Source organism: Branchiostoma lanceolatum, chromosome 18 (genome assembly GCF_035083965.1).
Source record: "Branchiostoma lanceolatum isolate klBraLanc5 chromosome 18, klBraLanc5.hap2, whole genome shotgun sequence".
In the NCBI taxonomy this organism is placed as follows: domain Eukaryota; kingdom Metazoa; phylum Chordata; class Leptocardii; order Amphioxiformes; family Branchiostomatidae; genus Branchiostoma; species Branchiostoma lanceolatum.
The window spans coordinates 133,358-153,235 of record NC_089739.1 but is presented as its reverse complement, the minus strand read 5'-3'; the positions used below and the strand labels follow the sequence as shown (position 1 = coordinate 153,235).

Here is a 19,878-nt window from a genome sequence, read left to right as displayed (position 1 = left end):
TTCGTGACTTTTTCTGCAGCGGACTTGCGATGGCCAGAAGTTTTGGAGGCGGTTTGACAAGACCATGGTACCGTACCAGTGAGCGAGTTGACGTGGTACCGTACCAGTGAGCGAGTTGAGGTGGTACCGTACCAGTGAGCGAGTTGACGTGGTACCGTACCAGTGAGCGAGTTGAGGTGGTACCGTACCAGTGAGCAAATTGACGTCGGAAGATCGTTGCGACATCTTAAAGAGTAATCCTGTCACTACCGCTCGCATGTTCGATCACAGAGTCAAGCTGCTTTTCAATCATCTCATTCAATCTCTGTCGCAACCAAAGGGGGTGTCGTGGAAACTTTTACGAGAACCGAATTCCAGAATAGGGGGTCTCCGCACATACATTGCCACTGCGAACAAGACCATGAAACACGCCAAAACTAGCCTGGAATCCATACCCTCGGTGCCTCCCCGATATCTCTACGGCACTGTGAGTGACCCTCACCCGCCCAGACAGCTTAGTCCGCTCGGGGTGTTGTTTACGGCCTTGGATTAATTAGGTCGGCGGAAAAGTAGGATGGCAGCGGAAGTAAGGTACAGCGATAGTAGGATGGTAGCCAGGGGTAGAAAGGCCATCAGAAACTGACTGGCCCGGTAAAACACCACTAAGCCGACCCTAGAGACTGGGACCAGGCTACGCCAAAACCTGTATGGGATCATTATCAATAAAGGGCATATATGCCTAATTTGCAGTAAGAGCTCTCGAACTATGATTTCCACATGGACCCTAGATCAACACACCTAAAATGTTCGAGACATCGATATAATTCTATGGTACTGCACTAATCATGTTGATGATGTGCTGTTTCCCATTCTCTGTGCCTCCTCTCAGGATCTCCTACTATATAGACTATACTGAGAAAAAAAGACATGAAACACACCAAAAGCCGTCTTGAGATCATTTTACTGAACAAGAGTCTGCAGCAGCAGCGGTTATTACATGACTGGAGTGTTCACCTGCTGTTCACGTGATGATCACATGTTGTCCACGTGATCGTCACATGTTGTGAGAAATCAGCTCTTCTCCAACTCAGTCAAATAATTGACAATTCAATGTTCAAACGTCAGCTCTGATTTGGAGAACAGTTTATTTCTCATTACGTAATTTGGGGTGAGCTTTCATGCCAATGATTACATGTAATGTCCATGTGATGATCACATGTTGTTCACGTGATGGTCACATGTTGTCCATGAGATGTTCACATGAAATGATGTTCACGTGTTGTCCATGTGATGGTCAAGTGTTGTCCATGTGATGATCACATGTTGTTCACGTGATGGTCACATGTTGTCCATGAGATGTTCACATGAAATGATGTTCACGTGTTGTCCATGTGATGTTCACGTGTTGTCCATGTGATGGTCAAGTGTTGTCCATGGGATGGTCACGTTTCCCATGTGATGATCACGTGTTGTCCGAGTGATGTTCGTGGGTTTTACATGACTGTGTTACCATTGATTGTGAGGCTATCTATCTCTCTCTGTCATTCGTCCATTCCGACATTGCAAACAGAATTTGTACATATCTAGTCTAAGATATCTATAACAGGCTTACAGGCCCGTAAACAGGCTTACAGGCCCGTATAACAGGCTTACAGGCCCGTATAACAGGCTTACAGGCCCGTAAACAGGCTTACAGGCCCGTATAACAGGCTTACAGCCCCGTAAACAGGCTTACAGGCCCGTATAACAGGCTTACAGGCCCGTATAACAGGCTTACAGGCCCGTATAACAGGCTTACAGCCCCGTAAACAGGCTTACAGGCCCGTAAACAGGCTCACAGGCCCGTATAACAGGCTCACAGGCTCGTGTAACTCTGAGGTTGGCATTTTGAGGCTTTGGCAGTAAATATTTCACTATCTCCACATCTGTACAGATCCAGTAAAATCTGAGAAAGTTTCACATTTCAGTCCTTGATCTGAGCGCATCTCTGACGTAACGTAAAACAATGGCAGAAACGTTGCACATGAAGGTCACATGGAGGTCGCCCGGATACAGGCGGGGACCACACGGGCGGAAATTATGGGACAAAATTCATTCACATTGTATCATATCATAACATATCATATCATATCTCTGTACAGTGTATTTCCACAAGTGCAGATCCGAGGCACGGCCGCCGCCGCAAGGACTGCAAAATGCACAGGACACGTCCCAAATACTTACAATCAGCCTAATCTTCATACGAGGAGCACTGAACATTGTCTCTGTACACACATTCTCGCTTTCTCTGGCAGACACGCCTTCCGGTAACCATGGCAGACACGCCTTCCCGGTGACCATGGCAGACACGCCTTCCGGGTAACCATGGCAGACACGCCTTCCCAATAACCATGGCAGACACGCCTTCCAGGTAACCATGGCAGACACGCCTTCCAGGTAACCATGGCAGACACGCCTTCCAGGTAACCATGGCAGACACGCCTTCCCAATAACCATGGTAGACACGCCTTCCGGGTTACCATGGCAGACACACCTTCCCGGTAACCATGGCAGACACGCCTTCTGGGTTACCATGGCAGACACGCCTTCCCGGTAACCATGGCAGACACGCCCTACTGGTTACCACACTGATTAGAATCTGCCGTCCCGATCGTGGTACTTGGGCGAGGTGTTCCGGAGTCCCTCCGACTTCGTAAAGTCGATGCTCGCGTACGGATTCTCGTCCGCCTTGTCCTCTGAACTCACGCTGCTGCGCGGGGATCGCGTTGCCTTGGCGACAGGGTTGTCGTCCCCCGCGGCGCCCCCCTCCCCCTCGTCGGAGGGCAGGTCCAGCGAGATGTAGTTCAGTTCCTTCTCGCTGCTGACCGACGAGTGCCGCGAGTTCGGCTGGGAAGACTGAGACTGGGTCCGCCCGGCCGCCCCGCCCTTCTGCGAACCCAGCGAAACGTTCTCGTACGAACCTCCCGACACGGAACCCGACACCGGGCTGGCGGCGAGGGCAGAACCCGACACCGGGCTGACGGCGAGGGCAGAACCCGACACCGGGCTGGCGGCGAGGGCGGAACCCGACACTGGACTGGCCCCGCCCTCGGGGGAGTCCTTGGAGTTCTTCACGGCAGAGATGTCTGCAGACGTGCTGAAGACAGGTGAGTGTCGGATTACACCTTGGGACGACAACCCCTCGTCCTCGCTGGTGAGACTGTCCTGTTTCAGCAGCCCGGGCTTCCCCGCGCCCTTCCCCGTGCCCTTCCCCGCGCGCTCCGCGATGCTGACGGGCGCCATGAGCGAGTAGTCGCTCACGTGGATCTTTGGCGAGGGTTTCTCCGACGGGTAGGTCAAGTTCATGTACTCTGAGCCGTCGCCCTCGGGCCCGGAGGCCCCGTCCGCGCCCTTGGCCCCGTCCGCGCCCTTGGTGCTGTAGTCGATGTTGACGTACTCCCCCGGGCTGCGCGGCCGGCTGGACTCCTCCCCGGAGTAGATCCCTGACTCCGACGTCGAGGTCTTCCCGTCCGCCGCCGACGTACGGGATTCGTCGGATGAAGCCACGCCCCCGTCCCCGGATATGTAGTCCATCACCGCGTAGCCGTCAAGGTCCTTTGGAATTAAAAAGAAATTCATTAGCAGAGAGAACTCCATCCTCAACGGGGCACATTCATATATAAACTTTCATAATGTTTAAAAGAAATTCCTTAGCTGAGAGAATGTACAATTCCATTCTCAATGGGGCACGTTCATATATTAACTTTCATAATGTTTAAAGAAATTGAAAAAAAATTTACTGGGATGTGGTAGCAAATTTATTGGGTACATTTTTAATTTTCAAATGAAACGACATTAACATCACAGAAACAGTTTTGCAATAACATTGTAACATTCTCTCTCTCTCTCTATCCAATTTAACGTCTTTTGTTCCCCATCATCTGGGGGTTAGACGTGCTTGCACATGGATGGGTAAGCCCCAGAACTCCTCATCAAGTGCAAGTCCTTTTTTGTAGCAAGAGTTTTTACGGCTGGATGCCCTTCCTAACGCCAACCCAAACCCTACTGCTGGGCTTAGGACATGGGAAATGTGTGTTAAGTGCCTTTCCCAAGGGCACAACGTCTGGGTGCATGTCCGGACATGTCTGGGTACTCCACTGGGGATTGAACCTGGGTCTTATTGGTTCATAGCCGGATGCTCTGCCACTGTGCTACACAGACGCAACATTAAAAATAAGTATAGTATGCATCATTAAAATTCAAAAATTATAAGATAACTTGTCATCAATATGGAGATATTTCACTTATTTGTTAATTGTATTTGCTGTGTTGCTTGGTAAAGCAAAGATTTGTGAAGGGAAAGGTACGACAGCGTGTCGTGTTGGTGGGACAGAACCTGGAGGTCGGGGTTCAAAGCTGCTGACATGCCACCGATCTTGTGCCCCTGGAAAGGCACTTCACTTTCCTCACTCGACCAGGTCCACCCAGGCGTAAAAATGGGTACCTGACTTCGGTCGGGAGGTGAAAGGCAAGGGACGGGCTTCACTTTCCAGCACAGATGACACAGTGGATAGCAACCCGCTGCCCCTACGGCCTTCTACAGGGCTATGGGACTGTCTTTAACTACATGTACCTACGAGTTATGAGGAACTGACCTTTGGCGCTGCGGTGGGCGCGACGTTGATGTACTCGTGCTGATTGGTCAGCCTGAGCGTGGTCGGACGGACGGTGCCTCCCGGTGAGGACGACAGGCGATGCTCGGCGGGGAGAGAAGACGATAACCGCTCCGACTCCTTCGCGCTGAAGTCCATGGCCATGTAGTTGTCGTCCTCGGCCGTGTCGTTGGTTCTGCGCGGCTGCATCTCCATGTGAACGTAGCCGTCCGTCGCCTCCATCTGACCCTTCTCTATCACCGTGGTAACCGGCGGGGACGACTCCGCGGATGGTGAGTACACGATGTACGTGTCTGGAACTGAACAGGGAAGTATGCGTTAGTTAGTTAGTAGGTTACATACATAGCTGTTGGTCCCTTCTCGATAACCATGGATGGCGAGTACAAGATGTACGTGTCTGGAACTGAACGGGAAGGTAAGTCTCCTTTAGGTATTAACATATGCATTTACGTCACAGTTACTCAAGTAACTGGACAAAATCACAGTCATCAGCCTACAACCTTGTCTTGACTTCATCGTCTATTGAACAATCTTAGAATTGTCTTCACCTCACTGACACAGAGTTTAAAGTTTGGTCATGTCCAGACACTGACAGAAGATGCTGATGATGCTGTCTTAAATGTCTGAACTAATTACATCCAGTTCCTTGATCAATGGTTGCTTTGTGAACAGGAGGGTTTGGCTAGTAATTTCTTTCTTTCATTCCACACTGAAGAAGGAACTTGAAGACTTCTTACTTGTTGTGTTTGGCAGGGCCTGTGCGACGGGCGACATGCTCATATAAGATGAGTCATCGTTGTTGTTGTTGTTCTGTCTGTTATCCGGTCTCTGATTGGCCCAGATCTGCATGTACTCGGGGTGGTCAGGTGACCGGCTGCCAGGCGACATCGTCACGTACGGGTCTCCGTTGGCCGGGCGACGAGATGCGATCTGCCGCGGCGCCGAAACACTGGATGGGCTCATGGACATGTAGGACTCATCCACTGCAGGGGAGATAGAAGAACACATGGTCATCGCATGATAGTCACATGGTCATCGCATGATAGTCATGTGGGGATCACATGATAGTCACATGGTCATCGCATGATAGTCACGTGGGGATCAGATGATAGTCACATGGTCATCGCATGATTGTCACGTGGGGATCAGATGACGGGCTCATGATAGTCACCTATGGTAGGCAAAATAACAGACACTCAAGCAACTGGATTGCTTTTGGAAAAAGTCAAATGAAATGACCGTTTCCAAAATCTATCCAGTTGTTTGAGTGTCTGTTATCTTGCTTATCTTATTACCAGGATGTTTCAGCTTCATCGATATGTTTGCATGATCTTCATATAGAGTGTTTGTGATTTATGCTGACTATCCAGCATGTCTTGTTCGAGAGGCTATTTAGGAACATTGACAGTGACAATATAAGAGGGGTTTCCATGCATGTATGAGAAGCTACATAAGTAGTAATATAAGCGCAGTGTCAGGTTGTGTTTGAAAGCTATATAGGATATGAACAGTGACAATATAAGTGCGATTTCCTTACGTCTCATGTCGGTCATGGTTGGCGGCGTTCCGGGCGACATGGGCATGTAGCCATCCTCTAGTCGGGAGCTGAGCGTCGTGGGGCTCCCGCGCCCAATCCCGCCGGACATCGGCATGTATGACCCCTCCTGGGGCGTGGAGAGGGTCGGGTAACCCACGTCCTGGGGTGCCGACCGCGTCGTGGGGTAGCAGCCTGGGGACACGGGAGGGGGGGTCACATGAAGATCACATGAGAGTAACATGTACTGTAACTCATTTTACTGTAAAGACAAGTTTCATCTGCTACAAGATGTTCTAATGTTCTATTAGTCATGACAAGAAGAAACATTGCGAAGGGAGTGTGAATGATGAGCTTTTCTCCTCCTGTATCGTTGCTCAGGTTGGATAGACTGAAGATGTTTGACAACCAGGAGGAAGTGGGCCACAGTTTCGCACCACTTCTACACAACCCTCACCTGGGATTAGCCGTCCCCCCCTCCCCCCTGCTTACCCCCCTCTGCTTACCTGGGAAGGCGGGTGCCATGGGCACGTAGCCGTCCCCCCACCCTCCTCCCGGATGGGTGTGTGGGACGGCGAGTCTGGGGTGATGCCCCCACCCCCCTGCTTACCCCTCACCCCCCTGCTTACCCCCCACCCCCCTGCTTACCCTCCACCCCCCCTGCTTACCCCCCCCCCCCCCTGCTTACCTGGGAAGGCGGGTGCCATGGGCACGTAGCCGTCCCCCCCTCCCTCCTCCCGGATGGGTGTGTGGGACGGGGAGTCTGGGGTGATGCTGCGCCCGGACGGGACGTACCGTCTGAAACAACAACACAAGATTAGCTATTATTGATAATAAACCCGTATCTTAGCCCAGCAACACTCAGCGCAGCCTTAAGCTTTGATTTATAGACAGGGCATCCAAAAATTGTCTGTTTTCTTTGCTTTCCTTCTGTAGGGCTTTCAGTAGACGCCCTGACGCCATGCTGGCCAAAAGGCTGAACCCTGATACTTACTGTAAGTAGTGATCGCTGGAGGCGGGGCTGGAGTCGTACTCGTCCATGGAGACCGTGCTCCCGTCGCTTGTGTACTCCATCAGACCCCCTAACTCTCCCGCTAACCCCCCTAACCTCCCCCTAACCCTTCTCCCCCCTCCCTACCCCTCCCCCCTAACCTCCCCCCCCTAACTATAACAGCAGACTTACTGTAAGTAGTGATCGCTGGAGGCGGGGCTGGAGTCGTACTCGTCCATGGAGACCGTGCTCCCATCGCTCGTGTACTCCATCAGACCCCCTAACCCTCCTGCTAACCCCCCCCTAACCATCCCCCCCTAACCTCCCCCCCTAACCCTCCCCCCCTAACTATAACAGCAGACTTACTGTAAGTAGTGATCGCTGGAGGCGGGGCTGGAGTCGTACTCGTCCATGGAGACCGTGCTCCCATCGCTCGTGTACTCCATCAGACCCCCTAACCCTCCTGCTAACCCCCCCCTAACCATCCCCCCCTAACCTCCCCCCCTAACCCTCCCCCCCTAACTATAACAGCAGACTTACTGTAAGTAGTGATCGCTGGAGGCGGGGCTGGAGTCGTACTCGTCCATGGAGACCGTGCTCCCATCGCTCGTGTACTCCATCAGACCCCCTAACCCTCCTGCTAACCCCCCCCTAACCATCCCCCCCTAACCTCCCCCCCTAACCCTCCCCCCCTAACTATAACAGCAGACTTACTGTAAGTAGTGATCGCTGGAGGCGGGGCTGGAGTCGTACTCGTCCATGGAGACCGTGCTCCCGTCGCTCGTGTACTCCATCAGACCGCGGCTGATCGGCAGCGGGTGGGAGTACTGGTCTGACGTGAAGCCGGTCGGGCTCGGGCTGCAGATGGGAACATACAACATGGTAAACATGCAAACAACATGGTAAACAAACACCATGGTAAACAAACACCATGGTAAACAAACAACATGGTAAACAAACACCATGGTAAACAAACACCATGGTAAACAAACAGCACGGTAAACAAACAACATGGTAAACAAACAACATGGTAAACAAACACCATGGTAAACAAACACCATGGTAAACAAACAGACCATTCTCGGTCCATGACTGTAGATGTGAGATAGCAAATGAAGAGTTCATAAGGCTGTCTATCATGCAGACAAAATGGTCTCACCCCAGTGTTCACAGCTGTTTTACTGACAAAATGGTCTCACCCCAGTGTTCACAGCTGTTTTACAGACAAATGGTCTCACCCCAGCGTTTACAGCTGTTTTACTGATAAAAAAACGGTTTCACCATGGTGACCACAACAGCTGTTTTACTGTTAAAATGGTCTTAACCCAGCGTTCAGAACTGTTGAATCTCTGGGTGGTCTCCCCCCAGTGTTTCCTTACCTGAGCGGGCTGCCGGAGATGGGGGACTGTGAGAGGGAGCCCGCGGCCGAGACGGAGCGGTTAAACATGCCGTGGGCCCCGAGGACGGACCGCGGGCTGCTCCGCTGGTGGATCGCCGACAGCCGCGTCCGATTTCTGCTGGGGCTGCAGGAAGGAAACAAGGTTTGTCAGCAAGGGGGGCTTCCTGACGTTGGTAAAGTTTCTCTGTCTGGTTAGTAAAAGTGAAAGTTGTGACGTGTAGTTAGTGAAAGTGAAAGTTGTGACGTGTAGTTAGTGAAAGTGAAAGTTGTAAGTGAAAGTTGTGATGTGTATTGAGTGAAAGTGAAAGTTTCTGATGTGTATTTGTGAAAGTGAAAGTTGTAAGTGAAAGTGAAAGTTGTGATGTATATTGAGTGAAAGTGAAAGTTTCTGATGTGTAGTGAGTGAAAGTGAAAGTTGTAAGTGAAAGTGAAAGCTTCTGATGTGTATTGAGTGGAAGTGAAAGTTGCAAGTAAAAGTTGTTTACCTAAGTAGTTATTGAAGTGAAAGTTACCTGACAGGACTGTTAGTCTTCATCTCCCCTTCGCTGGTGGTCCTGTAGCGTGCGCCCCCCCTCCCCGGGGCGGTGGGGAGGCTGTCGCAGCGCATGCGGCTGCGGGTGGGGAGGGTGTGGCTCAGCGCCATGGTGGGCGCGGTCCCCGTCATGCGCCGCCCCGCCGGGACGGGCAGCGGGTTGGACGAGCCGCTGGAACGGCTGCGGGGCCGGAACTCGTCGTCTGAACTGATCGCCTTCATAGAGCTGTAAGGGGGGAGAAGTGAAAGTGTGGTTAGTGAAAGTGAAAGTTGTCGGAACAGGCAGCGGCTCCGTGGCTGGAACTCGTCATCTGAACTGATCGCCTTCATGAAGCTGCAGGGAGGAGAAAGTTGGGTTTAACCCTTGAGAACAAACAGCTCTAAAGATATCCACAGGGTTCGGGGCGCTGCAGTCCTGAACTGCCTACAACTAACTTTAACTCTAGACTCCTTCAGGCATGTTTGACCCATCCTGATGGCAGCTGACCTAAGGATGGCCTCCTGCATGTTCACCCCTGACCTGAGGATGACCTTGTGCATGTTCACCCCTGACCTGAGGATGGTCTCATGCATGTTCACCCCTGACCCATGACCTGAGGATGACCTTGTGCATGTTCACCCCCAACCTGAGGATGGTCTCATGCATGTTCACCCCTGACCCCAGACCTGAGGATGGTCTTGTGCATGTTAACCCGACCCCTGACCTGAGGATGACCTTGTGCATGTTCACCCCTGACCTGAGGATGGTCTCATGCATGTTCACCCCTAACCCGAGGATGACCTTGTGCATGTTCACCCCTGACCTGAGGATGGTCTCATGCATGTTCACCCCTGACCCCTGACCTTAACTGACCTGAGGATGGCCTCGTGCATGTTCTGTGCGACCAGCGTGTCCTCAACCTGCATCCAGAGTTCGCCGGCGCCGGTCACTGCCGAGCGGCCGACTTCCATCAGGAAGAAACTTTCCACATGGCCGCACCGCCGGATCTGGGTGAGCTGGAACACAAACCACACGACTGGTTAACATGACATACATAGAAGTTAACTGGGTTATAATGCTCAGCCTTTGCTTTATTTCTAAAACAATAACATGGCACTCTTACATGATCCCAACATGTCATGCTTAAAGCTGAAACCCCCAGATACAAGCTGCCAGTGTCGTACCTGGAAGTCCATCGCCGGCTCCTCAGAGCTCATCTTGAGCAGAGTTATGCTGTTGGCGGTGAGACAGAGCCGGTACTGCCCGGTCAGGTTCTTAGAGCTGCCCAGGCCTTTGGGCTTCAGCGTCACCTGCCACACGTGCTCTGTAGAACACAACAACACCGGTTACCATTCATTCCATAGAACACAAAAACACTGGTTACCACACATTCCATAGAACACAACAACACTGGTTACCATACATTCCATAGAACACAACAACACTGGTTACCACACATTCTATAGAGCACAAAAACACTGGTTACCACACATTCTATAGAGCACAAAAACACTGGTTACCACACATTCTATAGAGCACAAAAACACTGGTTACCATTCATTCCATAGAACACAAAAACACTGGTTACCATTCATTCCATAGAACACAAAAACACTGGTTACCACACATTCTATAGAGCACAAAAACACTGGTTACCACACATTCTATAGAGCACAACAACACTGGTTACCACACATTCTATAGAGCACAACAACACTGGTTACCACACATTCTTTAGAGCACAACAACACTGGTTACCATTCATTCCATAGAACACAACAACACTGGTTACCATTCATTCTATAGAACACAAAAACACTGGTTACCACACATTCTACAGAACACAAAAACACTGGCTACCACACATTCTATAGAGCACAAAAACACTGGTTACCACACATTCTATAGAGCACAAAAACACTGGTTACCACATATTCTATAGAACACAAAAACACTGGTTACCACACATTCTATAGAGCACAAAAACACTGGTTACCACACATTCTATAGAGCACAACAACACTGGTTACCACACATTCTATAGAGCACAAAAACACTGGTTACCACACATTCTATAGAGCACAAAAACACTGGTTACCATTCATTCTATAGAGCACAAAAACACTGGTTAACACACATTCTTTAGAGCACAAAAACACTGGTTACCATTCATCCCATAGAACACAACAACACTGGTTACCACACATTCTATAGAGCACAAAAACACTGGTTACCATTCATTCCATAGAACACAAAAACACTGGTTACCACACATTCTATAGAGCACAAAAACACTGGTTACTACACATTCTATAGAGCACAAAAACACTGGTTACCATTCATTCAATAGAACACAAAAACACTGGTTACCACACATTCCATGGAACACAACAGCACTGGTTACCATTCATTCTATAGAGCACAAAAACACTGGTTACCACACATTCTATAGAGCACAAAAACACTGGTTACCACACATTCTATAGAGCACAAAAACACTGGTTACCACACATTCTATAGAGCACAAAAAAACTGGTTACCACACATTCTATAGAGCACAAAAACACTGGTTACCACACATTCTATAGAACACAACAACACTGGTTACCACACATTCTATAGAGCACAAAAACACTGGTTACCATTCATTCTATAGAACACAAAAACACTGGTTACCACACATTCTATAGAGCACAAAAACACTGGTTACCACACATTCTATAGAGCACAAAAACACTGGTTACCACACATTCTATAGAGCACAAAAACACTGGTTACCACACATTCTACAGAACACAAAAAACACTGGTTACCATTCATTCCATAGAGCACAAAAACACTGGTTACAACACTGGTTACCACACATTCTATAGAGCACAAAAACACTGGTTACCACACATTCCATAGAACACATTCTATAGAACACAACAACACTGGTTACCATTCATTCTATAGAGCACAACAACACTGGTTACCACACATTCTATAGAGCACAAAAACACTTGACTAATGTTTATTTGTTTGTTTATTTAAAACTCACCGAAGTTCTGTTTACTGATGAAGCCCTCCTGTGACTGATGTTTATTTGTTTGTTTGTTTGTTTGTTTGTTTGTTTATTTATAACTCACCGAAGTTCTGTTTGCTGATGAAGCCCTCCTGTGACTGATGTTTATTTGTTTGTTTGTTTATTTATTTATAACTCACCGAAGTTCTGTTTGCTGATGAAGCCCTCCTGTGACTGATGTTTATTTGTTTGTTTGTTTATTTATTTATAACTCACCGAAGTTCTGTTTGCTGATGAAGCCCTCCTGGGAGCCCGACTCGTGCAGGTCCCGCAGCACGGCGAGCCAGCCCTCGTGCTCGTCCGCGGAGTCCGCCACCAGCGAGAAGCACTCGTCCCGCGTGTAGAGCACGATCATGAGCTTGTGCTTCCCGTCCTGAACAACAAACAGGACAACTTTAGTGGAAATTGAAGTGTTGCGCTGAATTAAAAACAATGTACAATGATTTAAAGCATCCATGTCCTTGGGAAATGCACTTCACATGACTTTCCTCACGCCACCCAGGTGTAAAAACAGGTACCAGACTTCAGTTGGGGAGGTAAAAGGTGGTGGAAGGAGAGGGATGGGCCCCGCCTACCAATATATTTACCGTGCCCTAGACACAGTGGATAACAACCCACTGCCCTTACGGCCTCAAAAAGGCTATGGGACTACCACCACATGTATGTACAGACCTCCTTCTTGTTGATGTTGAAGCAGTGGTGCAGGAAGATCGTGCGCTTCGGCCCCGCCCCGTGCCGCCATTTCTTCTCGTTGTCGAAGTACTCCAGGCGGGCCGCCCCCGCGCTGCTTTTCGCGTGCAGAACAAAGTAACGCTTCTTCATCGTCTGGAAAAATAAAAATATGGTTTCAGGGCGGAGCTTTACAATACAAGTACTAGTGTCAGTACAGTACTTACATGTAAAAACAGGATGGATAACAAAGCTCTTTATACCCTTTAGCACACCGAAGCTGTTTGGCACCCAATTCTCTATTGGTTACAGAGTTTGGCAGCAGGGAGAAGGTTAAACAACCAAGTGTTTTTCAAGCCGATGTTTTGTAGACCGGCTGTCACCTTCCTCAGGGCGATAAAGACTGGTTCTGTTTCTCACTGCAGTGAGGCGTGGCTGCTGTAGTACCTTGCACTGCAGCTAGGTGTCGCTGCTGTGCAGTATGCTGGTTGTGTATTAGAACTTTGTTACCTAGTGACTCACCCACCTGATGCAACTATCCACAGATATAAGTACATACACCTTACTGGGAACGTGGTCAGACTAGTTCAGAGAAAAACAAACACTCCTCAGGCCTCCAGGGATCCATCTGCCCCTCGTGACCTGCTCTGTGTGGAGGTATTTTTAGTACAGGCAAGTTCACGTCCAAGTTCATGGTCTATTTAGTAGTGGGGGTGCATTTAAGGTCATCGCTATCATCACACACGAAAAAATCTTCATCTCAACCCCGACACGTACCGGGGTGCCTATAGCTAATTAGTCATGTAAATCTAACGGCATTCAGACGAGTTTTACAGGATACATATGATCCTTATTATTAGTAAAACTCGTATAAATTCCTTTCTTTCTTAGTAGTGGATCGTATGAATTCTGCAAAACTCGTATAAATTCCATAAGAATTGGTTTGAATGTTCAGGCACCCCTGCATTCAGTCAAGGACCCTGGCCTCACCAGTTCACTTCAGTTCAGTAGTTCTCAGGCATTTTGTCCCAACTTTTAGCAATAGGACATCATGAAAAGAGACTCGAATCCTTCAACCATGTGTTCAAGGATTCAGCCTTTCTCTTTGGACTGGACCTCAGATATTCTAATCCAATCTTTATCAGAACACTTATAAAGGCAGAGGGTCCTGAGTCCAACCATGCATGGGGCTACAGGATTCCCTCAGACTCTGTTTTCATGTGGTCTGTGTGGCCGAAAAAGCATTCGAAAGAAAATAAAGGCTTTGACTTGACTTGACATGTAGGTTTTTCATTCCAGTTCTTCTTTCTTACTGCTTCAAAAGACTGGAGTCTGTAAATGGAGGGGTTCATCCGACGGAGCGAAAACGCCCTGGAATGAGTCAATGACTGACTTCTTACTTTCTTGAAAACCTGATAACCAATAAGCCGAACTGAAGTGCCTACCACACTAGTACAGGCTTCCAGGATAGTCGTGAGTTAGGGACAGAGTTTAGTCACAGAGTCATGTTTAACTTCAGGTGCAGAAAACAGGCAAATAGTAGTGGACAACCTCAAGCCAGCCGCGCACACTCACGCCACATCTTCAGAAAGGACGCGTGGTTCCATTTAGAACTTTATTCGAGCCCACACCCAGACTAGTTTCGTCTTGTGTGTGGCTTTCTCAGTGGCCAGGGCTCTATGGGCTTGCAGAAAGCTCTAGACGGGAACCATGCGGCTACAGCGTCTTTCTGAAGATGTGGCGTGAGTGTGTACGGTTGACTCAGGTTGTCCACTACTATTTGCCTTGAGGTGCAGAAAACATCAGATTCATCACAAACTCATCAAAACAACAACCCGGCAGGCAACTCTACCACAGGGAGAGGTTCAACATGTAGACCCAGGTTCACGTTCAAGTTCAATCTGGCAACAACTACAGACTACTCCACAGAACGTCGGTCTGTCTGATGCAGGTTTGACCCATGCAGGTCCATAACACACACACAAAGGAACTCGTCCTGTCTTACCCCTACATACAAATAGTCCTGCCGCAGGGTCCACCTGGCCTGCTCAGAAATAAAGGAACATGGTTGGTGTTTCATACATGAGTACACACACACACACACACACACACACAGATACAAACACACACACACACATACACACACACACACACACATACACACACACACACACACCACAAACACACACACACACAGACAAGCCTGCTCAGAAACAAGGGAACATGGTTGGTGTTTCATACATGAGTACATACGCGCACACACACACAAACACAGACACACACACACAGACACACACACACAAACACACCACAAACACACACACACACTCACACACATACAAACACACACACACTCACACACAAATGCATGCTCAAAAACAAAGAAACATGGTTGATTTTTGATACATTCATATACAAAAAACATACAAACTAATGGAACAGGATTGGAGTTTCCTACGTACACTCACACCAACACTGCTTACTCTTCTGAGAACTAACTTAGAACAGCAGGTAACAGAAAGAATCCTGGTACAATTTTAATTTTCAGCTCTGTAGAATTGTAAATTTTTGTCATTAAAATATGTCTCCTCCAGGACCTGATGGACCCAGGAAATGAGCTTCAATCACTCAATATCATTAAACAATTATCAGCAATTCTTAGCTATGCAAAACCTCCTTAGAGAATAATTTATATCTAATGATGTTGGTTCAAACTGCACACGTTTCAGACATCAAGTTCCTACCCGGAGTAAGTAAGAACAAGTAGTAGGATAAATTCCACATAAAAGTTGTGGGCACAGATTTTCTCTGTTTTCAGATTAATCTTCCAGTTCAGTATTAGGTGTGTTGCACGCCCAATAACCACCAAATGAAGTAGGAGTATCGTAATTCATATAGACGACCCATGTGCACCTGCCACTCATACATATGCACCACAACAAATGTACACACACACACACACACAGGGGACCTGACAGAACAACAACAACATCCACCCACACACCCATCCATATGCAGCAGAACAAACTTACACACGTACACTCAGACACATACATGCACACACATTCACGTACACACACACACACCCATACGCCAGGACGACAATAACATGCACCCTAGCCATGGCACCTGCCCATCCCACAAGGGACCTGAGAGAACAACAAAAACACCCACCCCACTCATCCATATGCATCAGAACTAGCCAGCTTATTCAATCACTGCTTCCTGATGACTAGATAAGAACTGATAAGTTGGGATCAGCTGGGAGGGTGTGGGAATCAGTGATGTGAAGTGGGCCAGTCCCGTTTACATTCACTCACTCTGCACAGTTCGGCCTCCTTAAACTTAATATACTGTAGTAAAGGGTCCACAGTCACCGCCCACTGAGTCTCAGACTATAGCAGAGCTGTCTCCAGCTTTGAAATTTTTTCCGCCCCGCTCATTGTTTGAGATCCAATGTTTTAGTTTTCGTTGTTTAATCTGTTTCAAAAATGCATTTTCATCAATTTTATGTCACAAAATTCCAATCTTTTGGACAGACAGGGTAACATCTTTTTTTGTCCCGACAAGCGAATTTCCATCCTGGGCCGGAGGGCCGGGCCGGAGACAGCCCTGGACTGTAGATTCCACAGCAGAGAGAGAAATGTACTTTGTGACACATACCAGCAAAGTTTCTCCACTTAGTGAACTTGACAAATTTTCCCAATGTGCTCAAACTGTTCACAGCAGAACTTATCCATCCTACACGTTTCCTGCACTGAGAGCCCCGACCTGAACCCACTAGTCAAGGATCTATGCTCCCCTGTCTGGGCACAAGGTACAATAAAGGTCTTCATATCCCTTCATTGTTCCACCATTGTTAACATGTCTGGTCCCGCCAGGCTTGGCATGACGACAGTCGGCAGAGCAAAGGACACATGAACCATCGCTGTGAGGAGTCTGGGGAGGTCAGGGAGCGGGGTTTGTTGTTGTTGTGAGCTAGGTTTGTTGTTGTTGTTGTTGTGATATAACAGGAAAGCAAACACTAGGAGTTGCGGCTGCCTACTGTCATGTAGATATATTGTTGCAATCCATTCCATAATCCCATCTAATCAGTCTAACCCAAAGACCGACCCTCACCCTGACCCATGCAGACCCTGACCCATAGACCCATCAGTCTAACCCAAACAGACTGACCCTCACCTGGCCCTGACCCATGCAGACCCACCATCCTGACCCATAGACCCAACCTCCCCTCAGCCTTACCCACACAGACCCATCGTCCCCTCTGACCCATACTTGGACCCTGGCCCGTACCGACCCTGACCCTCACCCAGTGCGACCCATAGACCCTCGGATAGGACGTTAAATGGAGGTCCCGTGGTTAAGGAGAGCCACACCTCTCGCACGTAAAAGAACCCATCACACCTTTCGAAAAAGAGTAGGGACATGCCCCGGTATGTGATGGTCCAAACCTTACACTTACAGTTGGTATTTAGGCTAAAAATCTTCAGCAAGCTGGTAGCCTCAAAACAAAAGAAAGAAGACCCAACCTCTCCTCTGACCCATACAGACCCACCATCCCATCCCATAGACCCACCCTCCCGTCAGTCTGACCCATAGACCACCCTCCCCTCAGCCTTACCCACAAACACCCACCCTCCCCTCTGACCCATACTCGGACCCTGGCCCGTACCGACCCTGGCCCTCCCACAATCCCGACCCATAGACCCATCTAACCTGACCCATACAGACCCACGGCCACAGACCCATACTGACCCACCCTTCCCTCTGACCCATACTCGGACCCTGGCCCGTACCGAGCCTGACCCTCCCCTCGGGCCGACTCGCACCCCGGCCCGCAGGACGCACCTTGAGTTTCCGCAGGTAGCCGTGTTTCCGCACGTCCTCGGGCGTGTCCCCGCCAGCAGACATCATGGCGGCTGCAGAGGAGAGACAACAGCAGAAAACAAACCGTTACGATCTCCTGATCTCCCAAAATACGCCATAATCAGCCAAACTTACAGACAGGGGAGGGGGGGGGGCAGAAGTGGTGGCTAATTTTTCAACGTGGGTGGGAAGGGAACGACTCGGGACTTGCGTCCGGCCCGTAAGGGGAAACCCGGCTTACCTTCCCCGGCAAACTCCACAGGAACTGTCGGCAGACCTCACTCTCCCGTCCGCCGAAATCTGGCCGCGATATGACTTATAAATCCGGAGTTACGCGTAAAAAAACAACATGTTTTCGTGAAATACGCATCGCAGTTCCTTCCACCATAATACCTCAGGTCACGTGACATCCGACACGGCGCACCACGGCGCATGCGCCCGCGCCTCTAGTCGTAAACAATGACGTCACACGAGCCGACTCCCTTCGTGACGTTTTAGGCTCCAAGCAGATGTGAACGCTCGTTTTTGTGCGTTTTACGCTTGTTTTGTAGTTGGTTTTTTACGGCATGCTTTGGGTGCAGATTTCAGCTCATCTTTCAAGAAAATAACATTATCTGGAACACGTAGCGAAATATCCCACGTGCTTCTATCATGCCCTGACTCTGTATGCCCTGTATCTGTCTACCTTGGCCAATATGTATATATACAAAAAAGAAACCATGTCAACATTTGAAACGCACCACTCCATTATATTATGCATCGAGTAATGATGTTAGATTAGTACACTAGTTTAAATATTTCGTAGTTGTTTATATTCCATGTTATTTGCCATACATTGTACCTGTAGCAATTGTTGTGCAATAAACTTTCACTCTTTCTATGTCCTGTGATCACTGTGCTGTATTGACTTTATTTATGCTTGCACGGCAGTTGTACGGGAATCTGAGCTCCGAGATCCACAGTTCGTGATTTGTGTTTCCGGCATTCTGACTGTTATTTCCGGTCAGGTAGAATTGGTCAACTTAGTTAGCCAGGAGAGTCCGTGGGAAAGTCAACAGCCTCCTCCGACTGCCCAGTGAAACTCTATGGCGGCAAATGATCATTCTCCTTACAGCCAGTGTAGCTAGTCTGGTAGAGACTAGGTGGAAGTTTACAAAAATAAATAAAAAACGGGCTTGATAGGGCCTCGCTGTGAAAGAAATCATTCTTACATTTCTAAAGGAACACACGATAGTAGTTAGTACGGCGCCAAACTTGGAATCATGACATGATTTCGGTGCCATGTTTCTTCGCTGTTTTTTCCGACAAGACCCATGATTCTGGTGCCTAGGTAGACTGGGTAGACTGGGTAGACTGGGTACTGCCCTATATGTTACCCGGTAAACTACTACATAGGATGGCACCAAAGCTACAGCAGGCAGTCCGGGGCTAACCCGATCAGACTACGGGGCATTAAGGTAACAAGGTGCAGGTAGTCACAAAGCCATTTAGTAGGCCGTGGGGACAGTGTAGCCTCTACCAGTCTCCGCGGGTCGCTGGGAAAATAGTAGAAATTGGCCAAATAGAGTCAATTGTGTGAAGGGAGTCGGCTATGGAGAGAGGATCCAATAGGATGGGAATGTTGTCCTGCATTGCCAAAGTCCCCCGGCAATTGTTCTCTCTATTTCCGACGCGGTTAGTCTGGTAGAGACTAGGGACAGTGAGTTGTTATCCACTGAGTCTAGGCAAGGTATTGGGAGGCGGGCCCATCCCTCTCCTTCCACTGCCTTTTACCTCCCCAACCGAAGTCATGTCCTCCCCAACCGAAGTCATGTCCTCCCCAACCGAAGTCATGTCCTCCCCAACCGAAGTCATGTCCTCCCCAACAGAAGTCATGTCCTCCCCAACCGAAGTCATGTCCTCCCCAACCGACGTCATGCCCTCTCCAGCTGAAGTCATGTCCTCCCCAACCGAAGTCATGTCAATTCTTGCCAGGAATCGAACCCGTGACCTCTACACGGGGCCAGTGTCCGCAAGCCTAGCCGCTCGGCCATTCCACGTCACGGGCAGATTACTACAGCAGAGCCTGGCTTAGGGGTCAATGACCCCTTCCTTCTCTGCACCTGCCGTTCGAGTCTCGAAGCCACCCAGCCTGCAGTTCTGGTAGTGTCCGCTAAGAGTCGCTTTAAACCTTCAACCAGCGCAAGGTTCTCCAGAACACTGACTCGCT

At 49.0% G+C, this 19,878-nt stretch overlaps 1 protein-coding gene across 1 annotated transcript; it reads right to left on the bottom strand.

The window, feature by feature from the left end:
* Nucleotides 1-925: 925 nt before the first annotated feature.
* Nucleotides 926-18,320, bottom strand: LOC136424524 (insulin receptor substrate 1-B-like). The gene is made up of 15 exons (XM_066413138.1): nt 17,911-18,320; nt 17,652-17,722; nt 12,804-12,956; nt 12,348-12,504; nt 10,252-10,391; nt 9,941-10,083; nt 9,068-9,313; nt 8,536-8,679; nt 7,871-8,014; nt 7,160-7,261; nt 6,854-6,963; nt 6,169-6,360; nt 5,369-5,614; nt 4,614-4,930; nt 926-3,573 (listed from the first exon to the last, which is right to left on the bottom strand). The coding sequence occupies exons 2-15, from the start codon at nt 17,715-17,717 to the stop codon at nt 2,611-2,613; spliced, it is 3,123 nt and encodes a 1,040-aa protein (XP_066269235.1). The 5' UTR covers nt 17,718-17,722; nt 17,911-18,320; the 3' UTR covers nt 926-2,610.
* Between the last annotated feature and the right edge of the window lie 1,558 nt (nt 18,321-19,878).